Genomic DNA, 26682 nt, shown 5'->3' on the forward strand with positions numbered 1-26682 from the left:
ATTCAAAAGTAGCAGATCTACAAGCTCAAAACTCGTTGCTTCGCGCCGCGTTTCAAGCTTGTGGATCTGCTACTTTTGATGCTTTTGTGTGACGCTGTAGTATCATCAAGTAGGGCGTTGATTTATGAAAAAAACACAAAAAGTTAGAATATGGAGATAAGAGGTTTCTGCCCGACAAAACAACAAAATCCATGTTGACCTCGTCTGGCAAGCAAAGACTGGGTCCAAATGTTCCTTATTTCCTTTTTTTTCTCTCAAGGTAAAACACCCTTGTATACGTCAGCTGGCATAGGTCATACTCTCATCACACAATGTGACGGTAGACTCAATTCAGCTTGTCTGACATGTAAAAGGACAATGGTTTATTATCCATCAAACAATGTGACATGTAATGAACATGGCTCAAATTGTGCAACCTGGTTTCATAACATCACCGTGTCGGTTGCCTGTGACGTGTGAGTAGCATAACTGAAGGGGCGGGTGTCATAGGGTCATGACATGATGACCCAGAACAGAGAGTGTGTGAGTGTGTGTGTGTGTGTGTGTGTGTGTGTGTGTGTGTGTGTTTTCATTCATTTGGGGTCATGCAAGCTGCTCCGTTAGCAGAGGGAGGTGTGTGTGTGTGGAACATTACACAAGTCTTTGTAACTCTAACCAACACATGTAGTGAGTAACACATGTCTCTCTCCCTTTGATCATCTCCAGTAATTGAGCCTGACCAGAATGAGTGAAGTCTGACATGTACATCAGAGAGGCTGTCATGTAGAGTAGTGTGCCTTTGCACAGTGTTGGCAAAAATCCCTTTTTCCTGAAATTGTGGTATAACTTTCAATATGTGCTTATCATTTTCTCTTATACTGTCATTTTTTTTTTATGACAGACAAATGGAAAATGTTTAAAATGTTTGCCCACTTTAAATAAAATGTGCCTGATATCCCAGGGATTCTTCACTAGGGGTCACGATTACAACATTTAAGTTGACCATTAAGTAAATTGTTCAATATTAAAAATTGTGTTTTTAATATTGAACATTGGAACATATGAATAAAAACTTAATTTCTGTTTGCCTTGTATGCTTCGTAATCAAGAATTGCACAGGGCAGATGTACTCAAAATATACAAAGAAATTACTAACATATTTAATAATTTTATACAGGAATTTAAATGTAGCTGATCTACAAGCTTGTTGATCTGCTATTTCTGCTATTTTTTGGAAAATGTATGAACATTTTTCAACATGGAAACGATTATGCAAAAATAATTGCGATAATCTCAAATAATTGTGATTAGGCGATTATGTAATAATTGTGACAGGCCTCCCCAGCACAAGAATACCTTATGTTTTTTTACACAACATACACATTAGATGTTAATGTGAAAATTCACAGAGCGCTAATGTACACTATTACAACGGCCAGCCAGAAAAGGCTCAGAAAGATTTGCTGCTATCACGACTTCTCTCTGAGAGTGATTCCGGCGGTGGCAGTATATACTGTAGGTCATAGTCAGCTCTGTGGGATCACGGTTCATGGAGTTCTCCCTGCTCTCTCCAGTCATTCCTCTGGGCTTTTCACAGCCTTACTACTGGCTGACTGAAGCAGGAAACATAGCCACCTCAGCCAGTCTATGGGTCTCTGTTCTGTTCCCAAGCTAAGCAAATTAAGGTCTTGAAGGGAGGGTGGAGCTGATGCTAGGTCAGAGCTCGTCTTTAGTTAAGTGGTGGTTAATCCCCTATAGTGGCTCAGAACAGATAGGCATGAGACCACATAGGCCAAGACATGAATGGCAACACCCCTGGATGCAATTCAAGCTCACTTGTACTACCAGTACCGTGTTGGAGAGGTTAATGTCAACATATCTGACTCTGCATTTTGCAGACTCTCTCCACTGGACGTTACATGAAGGTACAGTGGAGAGCCACAATGTCGCCACAATGTTGGCCGACATTTGCAGCTTTTGACGCCCGCTACAAAGAAGTTGAGCTGGCCTCAACTTTTTTTCAGCGCTTCAATAACAGTCAATCATATGTTTTTATTAAACCATTTCCATTCACCTTCCCTCTCCACACAATTCCTGCTTGTAATGGGGGGGTAAATATTCCTCCTTGCTGTCAGCCAGTTCCCTGTTCTGTTCAACCCAAGCCTTTACATTTTCCTATATTTTCCCACCCGTCGGAACGCACGCTGGATGATGTCAATGAGTATGTTGCGCAACACTTCAAAGGCGACTCGGCAGCAGTGTAGCTGGTGACGCCTGGTCTTTTTGCACTTTTGTAGATGCCAGTGTGAACACGGCTTTAGATGGATGACACGCCGAGATGCAGAAAAAGAGATGGATGAACTTGTCGGGGGGAGTGGCATAAATGTAGCAAAAAGCATTTTAAAATTAAAGCGTATTAGTGTTGATGTAGCCTTAGAAATAATTGGGGTTTAGACCCCTCAGTTTACATGAATAGGGTCCCTCTGTATGTATGTATAGGTGTGTGTGTACTGTACACACATGAAGGGGGCTCATTGTCTGTGGACCAGCAGCAAACAGGCGCTCCAGGGTGATTGAACGCGTCTGTCAGTCTGTCAGTGTTACAATAGCGCTGCCTTTGTCTCTTCCCTCCATCAGTCAACAAGAGGCCATTTCACGACTTGAGATGCAAACTCAATGCCCTGCATTTGTGTCGAGGTGTGCTGCATGTGGGCTTGTGTTTCCTGAAGTTCTTGATCTCCTCTCGTGGCTTCTAACCCAACTGGACCGTCTTGCTCCTTTGAACACCTATTTAAATGTTAAACTAAATTGCCTATTATCTTCGGATTAGATTCGACCTTAGCTTTATAGAAATTCAACCTACTGTCCTACGGACCTTTCACGTACTGTAATTGATTTGTTACTCTTGAAAGTATTTGTGGTTCTGGTATATATTGTGCTTGTGTCTGACGGTTTGTAAAATTGTGTTTTCGTCCAGGCGGCGGAAGAGTGGGCATCACACATAGCGGACGACGTGGGACAGGAGAAGCAGGGGGTGGCTGTCTTTGTAGAGCAGCCGCCAGCACACCACATACACCAAGACAATAATGAACAGGTAACACACACACACACACACACACACACACACACACACACACACACACACACACACACACACACACACACACACACACACACACACACACACACACACACACACACACACACACACATACACACACACAGTACATGTTGGGATGATGAGGTATCTTCATATAACCATCAGTTATTGAAAAAAATAAAGAGACTCTTTTTTAGTTGTTCCAAGGGAGATAACTACTGCAGTACACATTTGTGTAGTGTTGATTTTGACAGAAACTTGTTATTCAGTTTTAGTCATAGTCTCTTGAATAAAATTCCATTTAGTTTTAGTCATATTTTAGTCACCTGAGATGTTTTACTGTTAGTCTAGTTTTAGTCGACTAAATATCATAAGATTATAGTATAGAGTTGATTTAGTCGACTAAAATGTATTTCGGCGGTGCCTTGATGGTGTCGTAATGACTGATTTTACACTTGGTTGCATGCTGAAAATAGCAGATCTACAAGCTCACAACGCGTCGCGCTGCGACGCGTTGTGATCTTGTAGATCTGCTATTTTCAGCATGCACACCCTAGCGCAACCAAACATAAAATGACTTGTCGTTTAGTTCTACTGGATCTCTTCTCCACTAGTCTCTCTCTCTAACATTTTAGTCTAGTTTTCATTTGTTGACGAAATTGTCAATATATATTCTTCAGTGAAAAAAGGTAGTCGACGAACATTTTTCGTCATAGTTTTAGTCGACGAAATCAACACTGCATACCACATCATCAGGGATAACGAATTCATTTGATCCGTTGTGTGTGTGTGTCAGACTGTGAATCCAGTAGAGGCTGTGGTGTTGGAGGAGGAAGTCCAATCTGACCCAGAATCTGAAGATGTACCTGCTGCTGCTGCTGCTGCTGAGTCAGAGCCCCAGCCAGACCTCCACACTGACCTGGACCTCCACAACCACAGCCAAGACCAGGGCCAGACCCAGACCCAGGACCAGGCAACCCCAGCCTCCTCTACCCCCACCTCCGCTCAAACCCCAGCCCCTGACTCGACTCCAGCCCAGGACCAGGGCTCCACAGACCCCCCGACTCCACCTCCTCCAGCAGAGCTCCCCGGCGATGCCCCACCACCCCCCACGCAACCCATACCGGGCTCGACCACCACGCTCCCAGACCCAGAAGAGCACCAACACACACCTACCTCACACAGTAGCAGGCCGGCCCACACAGGGTAAGCTCCGTTCGGACTACTGAAACCAGGGCCCTCTGGTAGGGGGGTCTCTGGGCTTGTTGGAAGAGGTTGGCTTTAACTGCAGATAAGAGTCACTTCCAGCCAATTGAAATGATTGAATGATGCTGATCCTCTCTTATGATGGTTAAAGCCAACTTCAACCCAAAGCATGATTCGTTTATGTTCCAACTTCCTGTTTTACTTTAGGTTTAATGATTAGCGTTTGTTGAGTTTTTGTTTGTTTCTTTTGTTGCTTAACTTTTATTCCCTTTCAGTTGTTTATTTGATTGAACGTTTTTTGGCTGTTTTAACCGGCAAATACAACCGCCTGAATACAAACGGAAGAGTTTGGGTTCAAAGTTTCAAGGTGTGATATCTTGGTCCTCATCTCGGACATTGTGGAGTCTCTCTGCATGGATCGGTGATTTCCCATGATGCACCGTCCTTATCTTAAGATCTTTGTGGACTTTCCCCCCCCCCCAACAAACCTGGGTGGAATTGGTTACTTATTCGGACATGGACCCCTCACTGGTTATTTGGTGGAAAGTTAGTGGAGATGCTCCACCCTGATGCTTGGAGAAGACCAACGTCTACGGTTGCATTTGAATCCGTTTTCAACGTGGCCGTCGTCTTCAGGAAATTTCAGTCGTCAGCTTAAGCCGTGCTCTTCAGCTACCCTACCAGACACCTCTACAACATCCCCTCTACCCCCCCCACCCCCCTCTATCTATCTCTCTCTCTCTCTGTCTCTCTCTCTCTGTCTCTCTTACCCTCTCCCCCTCCCTACCATTCTGTCCACACCCCCCCCCCTCAAACTCCCTCTTTTTTTGCCTCCTCTTTCCTTGTTGTTCCTCCCTCACTCTCTATCCACTGTGACCCGCGTCTGACTACCTCTCTTTCCTTTTGTCTCAATCACCTTCCCCGTCGTTCCCATCTCAAGCCCTACAACGTTTTGCCCTTCCTTGTCCCTCTCTCTCTCTCTCTCTCTCTCTCTCTCTCTCTCTCTCTCTCTCTGTCTCTCCCTTCCATCCTCCTCTCTCGGAGGAGCTGTGGTAAACGGCATTATGTCCTTTCTTTCCCCTCAGTGCAGTGTGGGCTGAACCTCTAGAGGTTGCCAGTGCTGGAGACCAACCCCCCCAAGTAGACAGCTTTGTCTCTGCCGAGCTCACTGACTCGCAGTGCGGGGTCATTCCCCCCAAACTGGCAACCTGTGAAAACACGCCCTTTGGCATCCCATTTCCCAGGTGAGTTTGTGGACACCCCCCCTCCCCCTCGACCCCCACTCCCTCTGCCTCCCCCCCCCCCCCCCCCCGCCTCCACCCCACAGCAGCCAATCAGAACACAGAGCTGGGTAAATCAAGGTAACGACAAGTCGCACCTCCCTCTGCTACTACGCTCAGACATCGTCCGCTGGCCTTGCTCTCCTGTCCTTTTTATTTATTTATTTTGTTTTCGTTTTTTTTCTTTTTCGGGCGAGTTTCTCGCTCACAACAAGGACTAACTGATATTGTCAGGTGAATACAATGAGCTGTCTTTCTTCTTGGTATATGTGTGTGTGTGTGTGTGTGTGTGTGTCCAAATCGGCTGTTTCCTCACTGTTCTCTTCTCTCCATCGCCCTCTATTCCTCCTCTCCATCTCCTTTCTACCCTCTCTCCCTCCCTCTCTCCCTTGCTCTCTCTCTCTGCCCTGTAGCGTGGATGTGGTCGGCATAGACACCCAGTCGTCAGAAATGCTCCCCGGCGGTTCTGGTCCTGAAGTGGACGACCAGGCCTCTTCTCCGGGTCCCGTGGACCAGGAGCATCTACAGGCCCATCATGGGCTGTCAGATCTGGAGGACCAGGGAGGCAACGCCTCCCACCCACACCAAGATGAGCAGGTACAGCAGACGACCTCACATGGGTTCAAGTTCTCTGTCGCCACGACTGATTTCAGTTTTCATTTGGATTCCGTAGAAGGCAGCATGTCTTCTATGGAAGCCTATCACACAGTGAAAATAGGCGATCTACAAGCTTACAACGTGTCTGGGACGTGTTGTGCGCTTGTAGATGGCCTATTTTTGGTTATTTTAACCCATTAAGACCTGAGGCGATTCTTAAAAATGTTTTCTAAATCCTAACAGTTTTTTGAAAAAAAAACAAAAACAAAAAAAAAACAAGATTTTTCAAAAATAGCAGATCTACAAGCTCATAGCGCGGCACTCGGTGCCGCGCTATGAGCTTGTATATCTGCTATTTTTGAATAGCCAAAGAAATCTAAATTGACACAGATGCGTTGCAGGTCTTAATGGGTTAAGATTAAAGCGCATTAGAGGTGGTCAAACTAGCAATAGAGTGAGTTTGAGGTTGCTGTTTTTGAAAATTGTTTTTATTAGCACATAAAGAGATACAGAAGAGAAAATACATATAGGTTAAAGCCCCAGTCTGCAATGTCTTCAGCTGGTTGGCTGTATGGCTACCAAAACATCATAATTGTACATATTGTGCTAATGATTGATTATGAAACACAGCGCTAGTGTGTGGGTGGTTCTTTCATGCTGTTTCACAAAACGCTGATTTTTAGGACTTGGCCTAACAACATTTTTCTCTATGGAAAATAACATTGGGTCATCTTAGAATCGTCTCGTATAAGAATTGTGGTAAAAGAATAAACAAACTGTCTCTGCGATATTGTCAGGGAGGTGGCTCTGTATCGCTTATGATAGTCAGTCCCTCATATTTGATACAGTCTGTTTCTGGCGAAAACTTTACTAATTCGTAATACACAGTATAGAGGAGGGGGTCCCTGATTTATCTCTCTCTCAGCTAGGGGGTCCTTGGCCTGAAAACGTTGAAGACCCCTGACCTAAGTTTAAGCGTATATAGTTTTCTGCTTAGCAGAAATGGAAATTGAAAAATAAAATGTAGAGATATTAACACATTGACTGCCAGAATTATTTCAGATTTTTAGCTGTAGCCTGCCAGAGATTTTTCATTGAAAAAAAAAAGTACTCAGGAGCCGAGATACAGAATTTTTAAGTTTTAAGTTAACAAGGAAGTGGATAGGAGTCTAAATCTTCGAACAATCATATCTCCTTGGTCTTTGGGTCAAATTAAAAAAAAATAACGAACGAACGCGTTTAAATAGAACGCAGATCTGCGTTCTTGGCAGCCCACGTATTTATTAAAAATAGAACGCAGATCTGCGTTTTTGGCAGCCAATGTGTTAACTGATTCACTGCCAATCATGTAGATCTACGTGAACCTATTTAAAGCCGCCACGTGCCAATCGCGTAGATCTACGTGAACTAATTTTTTTTTTTTTAAACGTAAAAATTCTGTATCTCGGCTCCTGAGTACCGGTACTTTTTTTTTTTCAATGAAAAACTCTGGCACTGGCTAAAAAAAATATGAAAATACCTCTGGCAGTTAATGGGTTAAAGATATTTTTTAATACATTTTCGTGAACGTAAATGGCTTCCTGCCATTTCGGGAGGTGTAGTTCCAGACCCTTTTGTAGCATTCGGAGATTGTGGAATAGTTTTCTGGCTACACGAGACCAAGTGCATCCTAACCATATATTATGTGTGTGTGTGTGTGTGCTGCAGGCAGTGGATGCCGGCGTGGGGAAGGAAGCAGACCCCTCAGTGCCCAGTAAAGAGGACATCCCCACCTTTGACGAGTGGAAGAAGCAAGTCTTGGAGGTGGAGAAGGAAAAAAGTAAGGGTACAGTACGGTACATTGCACACACTTTGATACATGCATGCATGCGCAAAAAAAAGACTCCTCGACTCTTCCTCTTAATGTTTCTGCATCTGTGGTATGTGTGTGTGTGGTCAGGTGAGCATGTGTTGGTGTGTGTGTGACTGTGTGTGTTGCGTAACCTCGTAGCTAGTGTTCACTTTTCACTGCCTCTAATGGCTCCTGATCAAAGGGTTTTAGCGACACAAACACTCATGAACACTCAAAGGTTACCCAACAGCCCACTTGCTTGTATTCATGAATACACATTTCCTCTTACTGTCATGGACACTCACAGTTACGGACACATAGTGTAGTGGGCCTGTGTAGCTGTGAACCACACACGCACGCGCACGCGCACACGCACACCCCCTGACGGCGGAGACAACCATGCAAGGTATCGCCCTTTACCTCCTGAGCCACAGCCAGTCTATATCTATATAATGAACCACATTGTTACATATAACATTTGCACACAAACAGAGTGATGTTAGCACACTCACTGTACATTTACATTGTGTGTGCACACTGAGAAATCCCCTTTTTGGTCAAATATGAATACGTTTCAGTCAGTGGTGGAAAAAGTACTCACATTTGTTACTTAAAAAGTAAAAGTATCAATGCTGCAACGTAGAAATACTCTGTTACAAGTACAAGTCCGGAATTCAATATGTACTTGAGTAAAAGTACAAAAGTATTGGTATCAAAATGTACTTAAAGTACTCATTATGCAGACTGTCCCATTTCAAGTTTTCAAATGTATAACAATCTTTTGAAAATAGCAGATCTACAAGCTCACAATGTGTCGCATAGCGACACATTGTGAGCTTGTAGATCGGCTATTTTCAAATGGCCAAAATGCATGTAGGGCTGAAGTGGTTAATGTATGTTTTGTAATAATAATCAGAATCTACAAAGTAACTAGTAACTAAAGTTTTCAAATAATTGTAGTGGAGTAAAAGTACAATATTTGCCTCTGAGATGTAATGGAGTAGAAGTAAAAGTATTGGATATTGGAAATACTCCAGTAAAGTACAAATACCTCAAAATTGTACAGTACTTGAGTAAATTTACTTAGTTACTTTACACCACTGGTTTCAGTTATACCAGACTTTGGGCTCGGACGTCACATGCCATCCCACACAAACCAGGTTTTTAAATCCCACGTACGTGTGTGTGTGTGTGTGTGTGTGTGTGTGTGGGAGGGGGGGTACAGGAGTGGTTTCTCCACTGCATTTCATTCTAAAGAACATCTTATCAGTGCTGTGACTTAAAGGTACAGCAAGTACATTGGCAAACATTACCTTGACATTCCCCACAGATGACCTACATACATTCTGTGTAAAACAGAGCACAGCGCACACGGCACGGCGACATACCTGCAGTACTGTAGAGGGAACGGAAGAGGCGACGCCGTCAGTATTAAAGCCCTGCATGTATTATTCACCCTAAAGGAAGGTGATGTCTTAAAGGAGCTACACCATGAATTTAATTTTTTTTTTAAATATTTAATATCATATGGTGTATGTCCCTCAAACCTTTTTCAAAAGGTTTGAGCCTAAATCATCACTCAGATATACTCATCCCAAGTCAATTGTGTCTGTTAATAAAAAAAAATATTTTAAAAAAATATTAAAAAAATAAAAATAAATGGAAAAATTCTGCATAAAAAGAAGCATCTAAGAAAAATACAAAATTGAAAAAAAAACACTTTGAACATTTTTGAACAATTCCACCAAGTGTTTGAGGTGCCTGTTTCACCCACTTCCGGGGGGCGGAGCCAAAATCAGAGCCCGAAGTATTTGTTCGTAGACCCCCACTTAGGGGGGGTAGAAAAAGTTTCGGAGCGATTCGGGCACTTTTCATTTAACATTGGGTTTGCCATCAATAATGTTTGTGACCTCATAAACATTTCTGGAAATCCATGAAATGAGAAGGAATGACTGAATTTAAAAAAAAAACACTGGGGGACCCCAAAAAATACAAAAAAACAAGAAAAAAGTGATTTTCATGGTGTAGACCCTTTAAGCTAGGTCATGTCTTTACATGACCTAGTTCATAACCTAATACACCCCCCCCCCCCCCAATTTCTTGTGTTAATTTAGGTCAGTCTCTCCATACCTCAACCAATGGCAGCCCCCTCCCCGTGAAGAAAGTCCAGAAAAACTTCAAGAATAACTACGCCTCCGTGGAGTGTGGCGCAAAGATACTCTCTGCTAACAATGAAGCCAAGGTACAACAATACATTACATACTCTGCTAACAATGAAGCCAAGGTACAACAATACATTACATTACATACACTCTGCTAACAATGAAGCCAAGGTACAACAATACATTACATACCATTTTTAAAAATGGCACTTGTCAATTAAATAGTTAACAGTTATGATTTGTCCTTTGCACGGCTCTGACAGGAAACACTATCTTAAAAATGAACACAAGCACTCACTTAGTCCTTTTAGGATCTCTTATTGATGACCCAGTAGCAGATCAAACATGGACTCTTTGGGCCCACGGCCTTCCTCAACGTGATTGATCAGTTGATTCAGCTGACATGACATGGCAAAAAAATAGCAGAAAACTTGAATAATCATGACTTCCAGTGATGTGTGACAGTGAATTCAAACTGTGCAAGCTCACAAAACATGATGGTGTTACCCTGTGGGATGAAAATGACAATTCAGGCGACTGTTATTCAGATAGATCTTTATTGATCCCGCAAGGGAAATTCAGTTGTCATAGCAGCATATGTAACCACGTTTAAACAAAAATATGTTATATTCACATACTGTATTGTGTCATAAACCAGAAGGCGCTGTGCCAAATATAATTTATTCCACCCATACTAAATACCTTTCTATGCCAATCACTCTCTAATCCTTCCGTCCCTCCCTCTGTCTCTTCAGAGTACTTCAGCTATTCTAATGGAGAACATGGATCTTTATATGCTGAATCCCTGCAGCAACAAAATCTGGTGAGTCACACGAGCAGCACCCACCCACCCCACCCACCCACCCACCCCGCCCGCCCTCACGCCCGCCCTCACGCCCGCCCGCCCGCGCGTGTCTCTGTTGCAAAACATGCTTCTCACTCGCTCTGGGGGACGTTTGACAGGACGAGTTCTTCTCACATGGGTTCTTCTCACAGTAGCCTCGAAGGCATTTATATTTGCATGTTGTTTTTAACCCATTCGATCCGGGAACACCTCTCTGTCATTTTTAGATTTCTTTGGCGCCTCGCTATGAGCTTGTAGATCTGCTATTTTTGAAAAAAAAAACGTGAAAAGTTGTGCAAATCTTTGAGTATATATATATTTTTTGAACATTTGCTTCTGGGCGTTCCTGGAACAAAATATTTTACAAATGTTCGTGTTAAAAGATATATATTCAAAGATTTGCACAAATGTTTACAATTTTTCCAAAAATAGCAGATCTACAAGTTCATAGCGTGGCACTCGGTGCCGCGCTATGAGCTTGTATATCTGTTATTTTTGAATAGCCAAAGAAATCATAAATGACAGAGATGCGTTCCCGGATTCAATGTGTTAAACCACCAGGAATGTGTTTTGGATGTCAAGCGAAAAGCTTGACATTATGTACCTGGTGCTGGTAACTAGTATCATCATGTACCTGTTATACTTGAATTACTTGAACCACTGATATTATATATACATTAGCAAAGTAGGTTTCTAGGATGCCCTGCCCCAGCCCCCCCCCACCCCCCATCTCCCAACATGAGCACTGCCACCCACCCATTCATGTCTCTCTCTTTGTCTCTCTCTAGGTTTGTCATAGAGCTCTGTGAGCCTATTCAAGTGAAGCAGCTGGACATTGCTAACTTTGAGCTCTTCTCATCCACACCTAAAGACTTCCTGGTGTCAATCAGTGACAGGTATACTGACATGCATCATGCGCACGCACGCACGCGCACACACACACATGCTCGCTCGCGTGCGTGCGCGCGCACACACACACACACACACACACACACACACACACTAGGGGTGTGCCGATATATCGTCCCGCGATATATCGCGATACGTTTTCGTGACGATATGTATTGTTCTGGAAGATTTTTTTTTTACAATAATAATAATCAGGCATGCAAACAGCCCCGAGGTGAAAAGGGTGACAACATGTTGTTTTTTTTCCGGGTCAGGTGTCACACTATTGCCCTATTTGGATTCAAAACGGCTATTGTAGCTGAAAAGCTACAAGTTTGCATGTCTGAATAATGCAAAAACAGAATTATTTGTTTGCATTTGCTTTTTTCCTCCCCCATATATTTTCATAATAAAAAAGCGCGTATCGTATCGAAATCGTATCGAAGTTGTGAGCCCAATATCGTATCATTTCGTGAAATTAGTGTATCGGCACACCCCTAACACACACACACACACACACACACACACACACACACACACACACACACACACACACACACACACACAGACAGTGGTACAAGTGCGCTATAAAGAAGACACAAAGGGCTTGTCCTATTAGACCTTTTTCTGGTGCTTGCTGCTATGAGAGAGATATATAACACTCAACACACACTCAACTCCTCACAATACTCCACACAACCAGGTGCTGTACCTCCACCGGGCCTCTCTTTCTGGCTCTGTCACTTCTTCTCAGTCTTTATCTAACCCCATGGACACACATCTCATTGTTCCTTCATCCTTCTCCTCCCCCCCCACAGATATCCAACCAATAAGTGGGTGAAGCTGGGTACATTCCACGGCCGCGACGAGCGGACCGTCCAGAGCTTCCCATTGGACGAACAGCTCTATGCCAAATATGTGAAGGTAGCGCCTTGTTCCTCTGTGTAATTGACCACTACATTCATGTAGGCTGTCTAATTCATTAGTACCTTCATGTATACAGGACAGCAGAAGAAAATACATAATATTTGTTTATTTTGCAGTTTTTGCAACAAAAATGCAACTGTTCCAACAAGTCTTAGCATTTTAGCTTAAACCTATACTGAGCATGATTTCCCCCCCCTCTTCAAATATCACAATCCTTTCCTAAATTTAGCCTACTCAGTGTCTGTCTGCTGAGACCCTGTCCAGCGTTTGTTTAGCCTCGATCTCCAGGCTTTTATTTTTTAGTTTTGCTCAAAAAATAAGAGCCTGGACCAGCCTGTTGACGTTCCTGGAACAGGAAGTGTTTCATTTCCCCCAACCAACCAGAGTGCAGTGGGCGTCGCTCCAAATGTTGTGACGTCAGGGATATCAATGCTGCACATTGGGGGAGGAGGAGGGGGGGCATGGGGCGGGGGCTGACGAACAGATCGGTGAACCAATGGGATCTCACAGAAATTTTCCTCCGGAGATTTTGAACCCGCCCCTCTAGACCAGATATCACACACGCTAGGGCAGCCTAGCGTTTGTTTGACAACAAACCTGCCAATTACAATGCAACCATTCATTCATCCGGGTAATGGGATCTAAACAGCCGACACATCCCTCTGACAAGTTGTACTTTAAGTTATTTTTACAGGCAACAAGTGGCAGAAGGCTTCTCGGTATACCTTATTTCAAATACTCCAAAATCACCTACATGCTGGCCAAATAACTGGCTAAATGAATACGTTCAAGAAAAAAAGTAGATAAATGTGTATGAATGCGGTATTGGGATCAGCGGTGAGTATTTAGCCTGTTATTGACCATTATCGGCATTGATTGATTGAATGAATATTTTATTAGACAGAAATGTCAAAACAGCACGAGTACAGTAAAAAAACGTTAAAAAGGATGACACCAAAAAAGGTCCTTGCGGTCTTGTTTGCATTGGGGTCCTGGGTATTCAATTCATCAACATATAAAATAGCACCAAAACATTCAATATCGTCACAAATATAAAACATAAGTACAGAGGGGGGGGGGGGGGTAAAGAAAGGGGGGCGGGTGTCGCATGCATTAGTGCACCCCTAGTTGTTGTACTATAAGGCAGGGGTCTTCAACAGGGGGTCCGGAGAGTTACTACAGGGGGTCCGCCAAATCTTTGTGTGATATGAAGATTTTTTTTTACATTAACCACTTGAACCCTAGTATCCCTTTTCTGAGGAGAACTTTAGCCAAAAATAGCAGATCTACAAGCTCACAACGCCTCGTGCTGCGAGGCGTTGTGAGCTTGTAGATCGGCTATTTTTGGCAAAGAGGTATAAGTGTTGAGGGGGAAAAAGGGCAGATCAAGTAAAAAGAAAAAAGTTTAATCTGAAACACAATTTTATACAATATAGAGGGGGTCCCTGCTTCATCTCTCTCTCAGCTAGGGGGTCCTTGCCCTGAAAACATTGAAGACCCCTGGTATAAGGCCTACACATCACGTGCATTATAGTCCGTGGACACATTGTCACACCCACACATACTCTAGTCTCTGCATAGCTCAGGGGGCCCGCTCATGACTTCATGGTAAGTTATCCATGTAATGTGCTGCCTTTTCTAATTTCCCTTTGCCTGGACACAGAAATGTGTTTGATTTGTACGGCTGTGTCTCTGACAGAGCTGCGTTCTGTAAGGATTAAGGATGGACGGCCATGCAGCCCAATCGTGGATCTTCGCACTTTGAAAATTGAAATGTTCCCCTAAACAAAACAGCATTAGGATAATAATCGTATTCAACTGTCCCCTCCTTCTCTCATTCGTCCCTTCGCTGTTGCTTCGCTGTGTGTTTAAAGTCTAACGTTAATAATCCCTTGGATGTGGTAATTGTGTTAGATGTTGTACGTGGCCGTTGATTTGATTCAGTGTGTGATCTGTTACAACATGAAAACAACTTGATTACATAAACTGTTGTGTCTCCTTTAAAGCCTCGGAGGTTAACCACGTACTTTAGTTGCCTCTAAAGAACTAAAGCTACGCAAACCTGTTATGTCTTGTTCTGATGTCTCAATGTCTGTCCTTGACTTGTCCGTCTGTCCCTGCCTGTCCGTCTTTGTGTCTGTGTTTCTGTCTTTTGTGCTCCTCTTTCAAACCTGACCACACACTGCGCGAGATTGGCCATTTTGTGTCATCCCGGATTATGATTTCCACCTCATAGCAAAATTGTGGCAAAATCTTTCATAGACTGTCTGCACATACAGATAATGGTTTTAACACATGAAACCAATAAAATAGCAGTTTCTGTACAAACTATGAAGTTCGATGTATTTTGACGTGTTGGGTTGTTGGGTATGACAGGGTCAAGGACAGCATCGGCCGTCTACAAGACAATCCATGCTGTCATAAGCCTGATTTAGACTTGGTTGCATGCCGGGGTCACACACTGAAAATAGCAGATCTACGAGCTGTGAGCTCACAATGTGCTGTGATGCGTGGTGAGCTTGTAGATCTGCTGTTTTCTGTGTAATGATGATAATACATTGTATTTGTGATGCACTTTTCATTCACAGGGAATCCCAGAGTCCTACATACTTTATAGTTAAAACATGTAATCAATCATAGAAGGTTAAAAGCAGGGTTTACGAAAAAGCCTTCCTAAATAAAAAGGTTTTAGGCCTGGCAATAGTCTATGATGTAGTTCTGGCGTTGTTGAGGCATTGCTACAACAATAGTTGTAACGCTAGTCTGTTACACCAGCTACCAACACATACAAATACAGGAAAGTTCATAGTTTGCAAAAAATGACTGCAGCAATTGTATCGATTTCATGTGTTAAAAAGCATGGAGAATTACTATCTGATTGTCTGCATACAGACAGTTATCTAGAGAAACGGCCTGATATCATCAGCTCCCTTTGGAAACCAAATTGTCCTCTTCTGCCAAGTGGACACTGGGTCCAAATTTCCCTCCTTTTTTTGTTGTTGTTTACTCAAGGTAAAACATTGCCCCGGCATTATGTCGGCTGTTGTAGGTCGTAGCCTACTTTCATCTCACAATTTGACAGGTAGCCTTAATTCAATTGGCACAGTCTGACAAGGTGGATAATCACGATTTGACCCTCTTCACATGGCACGGTGTGACATGTCATGATCGTATCGTAAGATGGCCTAAACCATGCAGTGTCCAAGCACCTTAAAGGGGGATTTTGGACCACGGTTTCATTACCTTTTCTATGATGTTATGATATCTTAGGATGAATGGTACAGTAGAACATTTTCCTAACTCCATCCCGGATCCGCCACAGCTAAAAACACGTGCCAATAGGCCTTGCACTAAATCGAGTTATGCATTTTTTCTACTGTACCATTCATCCAAGGATATCATAACATCATAGAAAAGATAAGAAAACCGTGGTCCAAAATTCCCCTTTAACTGATAGTAGTGTCTTGCCTGTAGAGTCTTAAAGGTAGGGTAAGTGATATGTTTTGGTTAAAGTAAAAAGTTTTTTTTGTTAAAAGGTTAAAGCACTATATTCTGATAGTAATCATTGCTATAGAGTGTTTGTTCAGTAACAGTAGTCTCCCTGTCTCCAGCTTTTTAATAAACAGAAAATATATTTTCAGGTAGGTGACAAACAGCCAATCAGGAGAGAGTACCGATTTATCAGCTTAATTTTTAGTGTTCCCAACAGTTTGTCTGCTCATTCCTTGGTGTCGTCACTTCAAATTTCACTTCTTTAATCTGTATCCTGACTGAGTTCTCTATCCTTGGATAACATTGATATCCCGACCTGAAAATGTATTTTCTGTTTAATAAAGAGCTAGAGAGACATGGAGACTCCTGTTACTGAACAAGCACTCTATAGCAATGAGTACTATCAGAATATAGAGCTATTTAACACTTACTTTAATCAAAGAAAAACGTACCCCTACCTTTAACAGTAGGAACGGAGTCAGCAGTGTGTTATGAGTTCAAAAGAAAAGACAGCATTTTGACAAACTGTGAGCACGTACTTTACTTGCTTGTGGCATGAATCAACCTTTTTACTGATTCTCTCTCTCTTTTCCCCCCTCTCTGTTTCTCCCTCCCCTGCCCTCTTCTCACATCAGATGTTCATCAAGTACATAAAGGTAGCGGCCTTCTCTCTCGGTCAGGGGTTATGATGTGTGTGTTAAAGTTCACTTTAATGGGCATATGTAGTGCTTATTGAGCTTTGGGTGGCACGGCACACATACTGTAATGCATGTGGTAGAGTTATCCATTATAACACACACATACAGTACAGACTAAGATTGTCAAACGCTTGGCAATTTTTCACGATTACTTAACCCACGTTTGATGGACTGTTTTTTTGGAATGGGTGTATAATAGGGGTGTGCCGATACACTAATTTCACCAAACGATACGATACGATATTTGGCTCACAACTTCGATACGATTTCGATACGATACGATACGCACTTTTTTTATTATGAAAAATATATGGGGGAGAAAAAAAGCAAATGCAAACAAATAATTCTGTTTTTGCATTATTCAGATATGCGAACTTGTAGCTTTTCAGCTACAATAGCCGTTTTGAATCCAAATAGGGCAATAGTGTGACACCTGACCCGAAAAAACAACAACATGTTGTCACCCTTTTCACCTTGGGGCTGTTTGCATGCCTGATTATTATTATTGTAAAAAAAATAAAAATTGAAAATTTGTTTTCTCAAAACGATATATATCGTCACGAAAACGTATCGCGATATATCGCGGGACGATATATCGGCACACCCCTAGTGTATAATGATAATAATTATTATTGTTGGGACTGGTGTCTTGTACAACTGGGGATGATGCCTGTTTTATCTTTAACTGGTTGCTGTTGTCCTCCTTGCAGGTTGAGCTTCTCTCTCACTTTGGATCGGAGCACTTCTGTCCCCTCAGTCTCATCAGGTAAGACGGCCAAGAAGGGACCCATTTCTATTAGTACACCTTTCGGCCTGACTCCTGTCATTTATAACAGTGGTTCTCAAAGGTTTTCATGTCAAGGACCCCCAAAATTATATGTATTTGGCCGCCGACCCCATCTCAAAATATCTTGTTCCAGGGACCCCCCATGAAGCGAAGATTTGAGTTACAAATGTTCCCTTTAAAAATATATATACATTCAAAGAGTTGCACAAATGTTCACAATCTTTCTAAAATAGCAGATCTACAAGCTCATAGCACCATGAGCTTGTATATCTGCTATTTTTGAATAGCCAAAGTATAAAATATGGATAAAGGGGTTCAAATGATTGTGACGCTTTATTAACAAATTTAGCTGGGGACCCCCCTGGTACCCCCCCCCCACACTTTGAGAACCAATGATTTATAAGAAGCGTCATACTGTAGCATCTAGATTGGCTTGGACTAGGCAATAGCCTTGGTCTGACCTTGAGCTGCATTTTGTAACTTGTTCTGGCCTTGTGCGTGTCTGTCAAATTGTCTTCTACAGGCATCTCTCTTTCAAGGTAGTTTGGCAGTTATTCTGGGCCTAAAAATAGAGAGCAGACCATGAACCCAAACGTTCCAAACAACACACTGCTTTATTGGACGACTAATGTCTCTGTCACACAACACATTTTCACCGTGGAGTCATTTGACTTTGATTTCACACTGGCTTAAAGGAGTAGTTCAGCCCAAAATAAATCGTATTTTCTATCAATTACACACCCCATGAAGCCTTGAATTTCTTTAGTTTTTGTCGCATATCGGTATCATCAAATTATTGCCTTAGGAATGCAACAAAAACATCTACATGAATTCAAGGCTTCATGGGGTGTGTAATTTATAGAAAATAAGATTTTTTGGGGGTGAACTACTCCTTCAAGGATCTACTTATGCAGAATCCACTTTTATTTAAATGAATACTTTGTGTTAGAGTACTTTGTCTCAGGACCTTTAAAAAAAATCATAGTTCATACTGTACTATAGTGTACAGTAATTCTTGGAACTGCTCTCTCTCTGTGTGTGTGTGTGTGTGTGTGTGTGTGTGTGTGTGTGTGTGTGTGCGTGTGCGTGTGTGTGCGTGCTCACACTCTCACTGGGGGAGGAGTCATATAGAGCCTATAGGTTTTCCAGGAAACCTTTGTTCGCTCTGGAACAGAGCCATGCTTTACTTGGCTGGGGAATTCTCTGCTCTCGTTCCCTTCTAGTGAAAATGTCAAAACGAAAAAACAGAAAGAAAGATGGTCTCGACCGTCTGTATATCTGTGTGATTCTTGCAGAATCCAAGAGTTGTGCCAGCCTGGAGTAGAGTTATCAAAGCACTGCTACAGACTAGTATAGTACGTCTGTGATCTCATTTTACATGATTACACACGTAGGGAGCATTTTGACATACAGTCACTCCTATTCATCCCCTGCAGCGTCTGTGCGGTAATTCCTCTGGCGGTTTTGGGCTGGAACGCAGCCAGCGTTGACTGGAATGCTCCTCATATGGAAAGCATACGCGCATGCAGAGCATTTAGGGTTTCTAGGTCAACACAAAGACAAAAAAGACCCCATCTAAAGCTGGTGCTGCCGCTGTTGCAACACAGGGCTCCGGGCTGACTTGCAGATTAGGCTCTCGTCCAGAAATCTTGATACACAATAAACGTACTTAATGGATGATGTGGTTTGTTGAGCGGTACCTACAGTATGTAAACAGGTCCTTCGTGAAGTGAAGAGGTTATTTGTTAGCTGATAGCAATACATGGGAAAATTAATGCTTTGTACTGGCTATCAGTGGAGGCTATTTGTTCTTACGGTGTGGCTCTGTAGGGGGCTAGATGTCTATAAGAGGGTTTGTATGTGTGTGTGTAGCTGGCGCTAATCTTAACTGATCAGCAGCCCCATTTTTTGTGCACATTGCACCATATTTAACCTTTATTTTACAAGTGTCCTGGCCATGACAGGCAGCAGCACATTAAAAACATGATTGCAGACAAAACATGAAACAAGTTACAGAGATTCAAAGTAAAAAAAATAAAAAAACAGTATAAATTAGGATAACAAAAAAAAATCACACCCTGTGTGAAGTGGGCGGTGTCTTGCTAGCTAATCACAATACTGAATGGAGTCAACCAATCATGTACAAAAGATAAATACATTTATTGAAACACACTTTATGATGGACGAAACCATAACTTTACAAAAACCAATTTATGGTTTTTGTAAAGTTATGGTTGCTTATATAGGGCTATGCACATGGGTCATGTGACACTGGCCAATCACAGTCCTGAATAGATTGTGATTGGCCAATCACGGCGCAGGATAATTGTACAAATTTCCAAACCTCACTTATAGGGGCGGTTTCACAGCGCAGGATATTTGTACATTTTTCCAAACCTCACTTATAGGCGCGGTTTCACAGCGCAGGATATTTGTACATTTTTCCAAACCTCACTTATAGGGGCAGTTTCACCGCCCAAAAATAGTTATCCTGAAATAGATAAACTTGACAAACCATGACTTATCTGTGCCTCTGTGACTAAAGGGGGGGGGCGGGGCATAGGTTAAGAAGCAGTAAAAGGGAGGTCATAGTTCAGAATGTGGATGTGCATCATCTGAACTACGGTGTTCCTTTCACGTAGATAAGACCCGCCGAACGCTCACATGAAGAGGAATGTGGAACGGAGAGCCTTGAGCTTCTATCTCAGTGGGGCCGGGTCTTATTTACCTTAGATAGCAATGGAGTACACAGTGTATTCACCTCATTAACATGGCCTCTCCTACACAGTAAAATACCAGTGTTAATTTACAAAGCTGCAATCCACAACTTCCATGTCCTACCCGGTGATTCGAACCCAGGTCTGGAGAAGCATCTGTGTCATTTTTTTATTTTAGATTAAAAAGTATTATTTTACACTTTGGCTATTCAAAAATAGCAGATCTACAAGCTCGTAGCGCGGCACCGAGTGCCGCGCTACGAGCTTGTAGATCTGCTATTTTTGAAAAATCGAGAAAATGTGTGCAAATTAATATATTCATATTATTTTGAAGCAATTTTTTTTAACTCAAATCTTTGCTTCTGGGGGGTCCCTGGCACAAAATATTTTGAGATGGGGGTCCGGGGCCAAATACATATCATTTTGGGGGTCCTTGACATGAAAAAGTTTGAGAACCACTGATATAGAAACATATGTTTTTACAGAAAACTGTTGGGATTTAGAAGACATTAGTATAAGAATCAGCCTCAGGTCTTAATGGGATAAGGCATCCCGCCCTGTCAGGGAGATATTGCATGAGTCTCAGGGTGTACTAGTTCAGTGGTTCTCAACCTTTTCAGGCCGTGAACCCCCAAAAGAATCATATTTGAACTGGGGGGACCCCCCCCCACCCTGTCAAGTACTTGGAATGTAGGAGTTGAGGCATAACATTTAGTTCGACTCGGTTCAAATAGGTGAACATTTGCCGAGAATTGCAGATCTACAAGCTCACAACGCCTTGCGTCGTTTTGGGGACCCCCCAAAATCATTTGGGGACCCTCCGAGGGGTCCCGACCCACTGCACTAGTTGTCAACCAGAAGGTGTCCTATACCTGACACCAGGGTCAGCATTTCTCAATTGAAGAGAAGGCAGACCACCTCCATTCCAACCAACCGCAGATGTACTAGTTATATTGTATTAATATGCTCTACAATCTACATACAATACAGATTGGACTTAAACCTTAATTACTTTATTGTCAGGAGTCTCCCAGCAGTCTATGTATTATACTTGGCTCTCTCTTTTTGTCCCTTAATACCAAATTTCTTCACCAAAAATAGCCACCCTCAATCTACAAGTTCATAATGTGTCGCAATGCAATACGTTGTAAGCTTGTAGATATGCTATTTTTGGCAAACGTTCACCTATTTTCACTGAATGTCGGCCTATTTTGTCACGTCAAGAATTATAGGGATAGGTTCACGTGGTTAAAATTCCAAGTTAAATTTCAAGATTGAAGCTTTATCTCCAAGCTTGTGTACTCTGGCCATAGTTGAATGAACACTTAAGGATTTTACTGTGTCCACACAGTGTAAAGGGAGTACTATGGTGTCTGTGTGCACAGCCACACATGCAGGTCTTTTCAATATGGTTTCTTTTTACTATTACAGTACGGCCTGAATGTTTTCACCATGTCGTCTGATGAGAGAATCATGCATGAACCTTTCATGTGTGCATGATGAGGTAACGGTGAATGCATGTTTTAATGTGTGCAGGGTGTTTGGCACCAGTATGGTGGAGGAGTACGAGGAGATCGCAGACTCCCAGTACCCCTCAGAGAGACTGGAGTACCTGGATGAAGACTTTGGTAAGACCCTGTTTTTGTGTCAAAATACATTTAATTTAATCTGATGAAAATATAGTTTCTTGAGGGGTATGTTTATTTTTTCATGAAATACTTTAGAAAAATGTTGGAATTGTTTTTAATTCATTAAAAGTTGTGATTTAACCTTTTTGAAATAATAAAAATGGAAAAAAGGAGATATTTACTCGCAACCCATACAAATTGACCCACTGTTAACACATTAACTGCCAAGACCGTAGTCCTACGGGCCGTTAAATCCAACTGTTAAGCGCCGAGACCGTAGCCCTACGGGCTGCGGTCTTTTTTTTTGCGCATGCGCGGTCCGGGTGCACTTTCGGAATTTTTTTGATCCACTTCCGTTTCCGGTTTGATGACAGGAAATAGAATTATTTGGGATCCGGTTTTGACGAGCACGCCCGCTCCCATTCTACAGACGAAACTGAAACTCAATTCTCTTCCTGTAGTTTTTTCTCCTCGCATTTCACTGTTTAACGTAATCCGCTCTAACTCAAACATGGATGCCCCGTTTGACACGTGGTTTTCACTGGGAGATACAGGGAGATCTCGCGGATGTAAACAGACCATGTAGCGCTCAATCTTAAGGATTTTAACAAGATCTATGGCGACATGAAAAAAACAAAAAAACAACAAAAACACCTTGGCACTGGTGAGTACATTATGAGATTAGCCCTTGGCAGTGGATGTGTTAAAGGAGGAGTTCACCCAAAAAAATTACTTATTTTCTATCAATTACACACCCCATGAAGCCTTGATTTCATGGATTTATTTTTGTTTTTGTGGCATTCCTAAGACAATAATTTGATGACCGTGTGTATTTCCGGTAGGAGACACAAATAATCTACTTTGTGTCTCCTACCGGATACATTAGCCGGTAGGAGACTGGAATCAAATTATTAGCTTAAGAATGCGATAAAAACAAAAAAGAATCCATGGATTCAAGGCTTCATAGGGTGTGCAATTGATAATAGATAGATGACTCGATCAGTGTTCGCTGATGATGAAAGACTTTGCTTATTAATCCCTTAAATCCACAACAGGCCTTACGGCATTTCAGTGCTTTAAAATCTCCCCCAAGTTCCAGTCTTGAATGTGCATGTTGTGCTGCATACTGCCACAGTCTAACTAGAGGCTTTGTTTTCTTCCCTCCTGTAGACTACCCACCTGGTTACCAACTACCTGAGGACAAGGCCGCTAAGAACCTGCTTGGCTCAGCCACCAGTACGTATACAGTACACACGCCCCCATAACCCCGCCCCCCCTTTACCTAACGGATAAACAGACTTATACATGGGTGTGAGTGAACAACGCCACATCAAAGCAATATTGTTTTCACTGACACAGGTGTGTCACCTTGCATCACACTGTTGCTTAATGTATTCAGTGGATAAGCCAGAGTTAGGACGGTTATTTGCTTGGAGGCAAAAACTACTTAATGTTCCCTCAGTTTGTTTTCCCCCCCACATGGCATTACACGTGTACACATACGCACGCACGCGCGCACACACACACACACACACGCACACGCACACGCACACGCACACACACAAGGGGCCCTGTGTCTCTTCCAGATTTGGAGAGGGGAGGGAAATGATGGTGAGGAGGTTGCACTGTGATTGGCTTAGAAACCTTGTTGCCCACAAATTTTGGTGTACACACACACACACACACACACACACACACACACACACACACACACACACACACACACACACACACACACACACACACACACACACACACACACATGCCTTCACAGGGGTCATACTGTAAGAACGTAAGCAGAGCTGCAGAGACAGACTGGGTTTTCTTCAGCATGGCTAGGAGAAAGGGGGGGGGGGGCAGTGAGAGAGCTGCAATCAGGGGAAAAGCAAGTTCCTAGAAGAATAAATGAAAAGTAAGGGAAAGAAGGCAGGGAGGAGGACATTTGAGAACGGTAATTCTCAACCTGTTTAATTTCAGAAGACCCCCGATTTGATATGGATTAGGCCATGGATCCCCATTTGATATGCGTTTCTCTAGACACATTGTGTGCCATAAACGGTCCGGACCGTTTTTGAGAATCCATGCGGGGGGTGCCATAAACGGTCCGGACCGTTTTTGACCCATTTTTTTTATTATACGTGGGGCCCACGTGGGGCGCTCTAACGAAACTTTGGGATCATCCAAGGAGTCTCTGAGAAGGAGAGGCCGGATGTGGATCCATGTCAAAAATCCTTCTGGTCGGCCTCTCCAATGTTAACTCCTTGACTAAAAGCTTAATATCTCCATTTATTTTTAACGTGGTGGAAGCGAGCCGTTTTCGATCGGCGATCACTCTGCAATGGAGGATCGCGTTAGAAATATTATTGTTCCAGGCGTTGGTCGGGACCCTCCGCCGTCTCGCACGCACGCTTTCTTTACATGCGCTTCCGCGTCGGGGCTTCTACAGCGCGAAACGTATCAACTAGAGATGCGCGGATGGTTTTTTTTGTCACCCAAATCCGCGTTTAGAAGTTCATTATCCATCCGCCATCCACCCGCGGTAATTATATCATCCTATTTATAGATCCGCACCAACCGCACCAAATAATTGTTAATTTCCTGACGTTAGTTTTCTTATGAACGATGTTACTCACCACTGTCGCGATGCAGTGACTGTATACAATCCACAACCATGGTAACAACAAGCGCACGTCTTCATTAAGTTACTTTCGCTTTCGACCACTTTGTTGCCATGTCGGCTTTTTATAAGCTTTTTATAAGCGACTTTTGGGCTTGTTGTTTGGCACTTGTTTTGGGCTTGTTTTCATAGACCTGGCTACTTATTTCTCTCACAACCTGGCAACACTGGCTGCCTGTACAGCAACATGTAGTGAGCGGCTAATTTGTGCCTGGTGTAAAATGACGTAATATTAGAATACTACAAACGCACACACGGTGAAATTTCGTGCTTTTTAAAAGCTAGTATAGGCCTATAGATTGATATAATTAATTTAATTCCCGCATTATTTCACCCGCGGTTTATCCAATATTAATTCAAAATTATATTTGATTGACCCAAATCCACCCAAACTGCGGTTAACTGCGGCAACCGCGGCTAGAACCGCGATCCGCGCATCTCTAGTATCAACGCAAGTGGATGGAAGAATAGCAGGCACTGAACGTATGATATTTTAATAAACCTCTGGCACACAATGTGTTAACTCTGAAAGTGTACAAATGGAATCCATGTGTTCACTTTCAGAGTTACAGACCCACAAGGGTCTATTTGGTTCCTAACTATCAACCATTTTATCCGGGGACCCCCCTGGCAGCCCCTCACAGACCCCCACCTTGAGAGAACCACGGCTTGCAGAATGCTGTTCTTGTGCTTAGCTGATGCCTGCCCGTCAGCATTCCACGAACCACTTGTCTTGCAAAATACTTAAACAAATGTTTGTGGTTTTTTGTTTTTTTGTCTTCCTTGCAGATGCTATCTTGAACATGGTCAACAACATTGCTGCCAATGTGCTGGGGGGCAAGCCAGAGCTGGAGGGTGGAGAACACGGAGAAGGTTAGTCATACTCTGACCCCTTTCAAACGTTTACCTTTACCTCGCTCCATCCTCTGACCCTTTCTTCTTCCTGCACTTTGCTCTCTCCAGACCGAAACGCTCCAGGCTGCCACCTGATAGTCTGTTCAACCTGCTTGGTTGACAGTCAAACAGTTAAAGGGATATTTCACTTTCAAAAAAACTTTTGGTCATTTTATCATCTACTCAGGCCTTTGTGAACCCCCCAGACAGTTTTTAAGTTGCTTGATTCAGTATTTAGATATTTGATATTCATTTTATCAGACACGCCCCCTTCCTTTACATACCCATTGTAACTTCAAACTCCATTTTAACCATGTTAGAATCATCGAAAACACCCGTCCTTGTTTCTGGTGACTCATCCTGCCCTCCTAATGCGTGAGGGGGCCGTGTTTTTCCGATATATTCTTTCATTTATTTAATTAAATTTTTTTATTGCATTTTATTTTTTTAATTTTCCTAAAAAAATATTAAAAATAAATGAAAAAAGTCATTGAAAAAACACGGCCCCCTCGCGTATTAGGGGGGCAGGGTGAGTCACCAGAACCAAGGACGGGTGTTTTTGATGAATCTAACATGGTTAAAATTGAGTTTTAAGTTATAATGGGTTTGTATAGGAAGGGGGGCGTGTCTGATAAAAAGAATATCAAATATCTAAATAGTGAATCAAGCAACTTAAAAACTGTCTGGGGGCTCACAAAGGCCTGAGTAGATGATAAAATGACAAAAAAAAAATTTGAAAGTGAAATATCCCTTTAAACGCTGTTTCCGCTCACAGGGCTGATGGCTGATTTCAGCACCTGGACTGTAACCTCGCATCACAAGTCTTTCCACCTCGGAGGAAAGCCTGGTATTCGTTATTAAATGGCCCGTGTGATCCGGTCTAGGCCACGGCAAAAAATATATATAAATAAATAGCTTCCGGCTTCCGTTTTTTTGCTGGTTCCGGTTTTGCTTTGTTTTGGTTCGCCCGGTTTG

The 26682-nt window shown here is 42.7% G+C and overlaps 1 protein-coding gene across 1 annotated transcript in view; it reads left to right on the top strand.

The window, feature by feature from the left end:
- suco (SUN domain containing ossification factor) overlaps nucleotides 1-26682 on the top strand; it is an 80106-nt gene that overhangs the window by 37910 nt on the left and 15514 nt on the right. Inside the window, 14 exon segments of the mRNA XM_080430275.1 lie at nucleotides 2957-3073; nucleotides 3876-4285; nucleotides 5371-5529; nucleotides 5979-6162; nucleotides 7870-7981; nucleotides 10108-10235; nucleotides 10911-10978; nucleotides 11788-11895; nucleotides 12706-12811; nucleotides 16942-16962; nucleotides 17715-17770; nucleotides 22045-22136; nucleotides 23307-23372; nucleotides 25603-25686. Of these exon segments, the coding sequence (XP_080286401.1) occupies nucleotides 2957-3073; nucleotides 3876-4285; nucleotides 5371-5529; nucleotides 5979-6162; nucleotides 7870-7981; nucleotides 10108-10235; nucleotides 10911-10978; nucleotides 11788-11895; nucleotides 12706-12811; nucleotides 16942-16962; nucleotides 17715-17770; nucleotides 22045-22136; nucleotides 23307-23372; nucleotides 25603-25686 (1711 nt within the window).

This window comes from Gymnoscopelus braueri (genome assembly GCF_963280865.1).
Source record: "Gymnoscopelus braueri genome assembly, chromosome: 6".
In the NCBI taxonomy this organism is placed as follows: Eukaryota; Metazoa; Chordata; class Actinopteri; order Myctophiformes; family Myctophidae; genus Gymnoscopelus; species Gymnoscopelus braueri.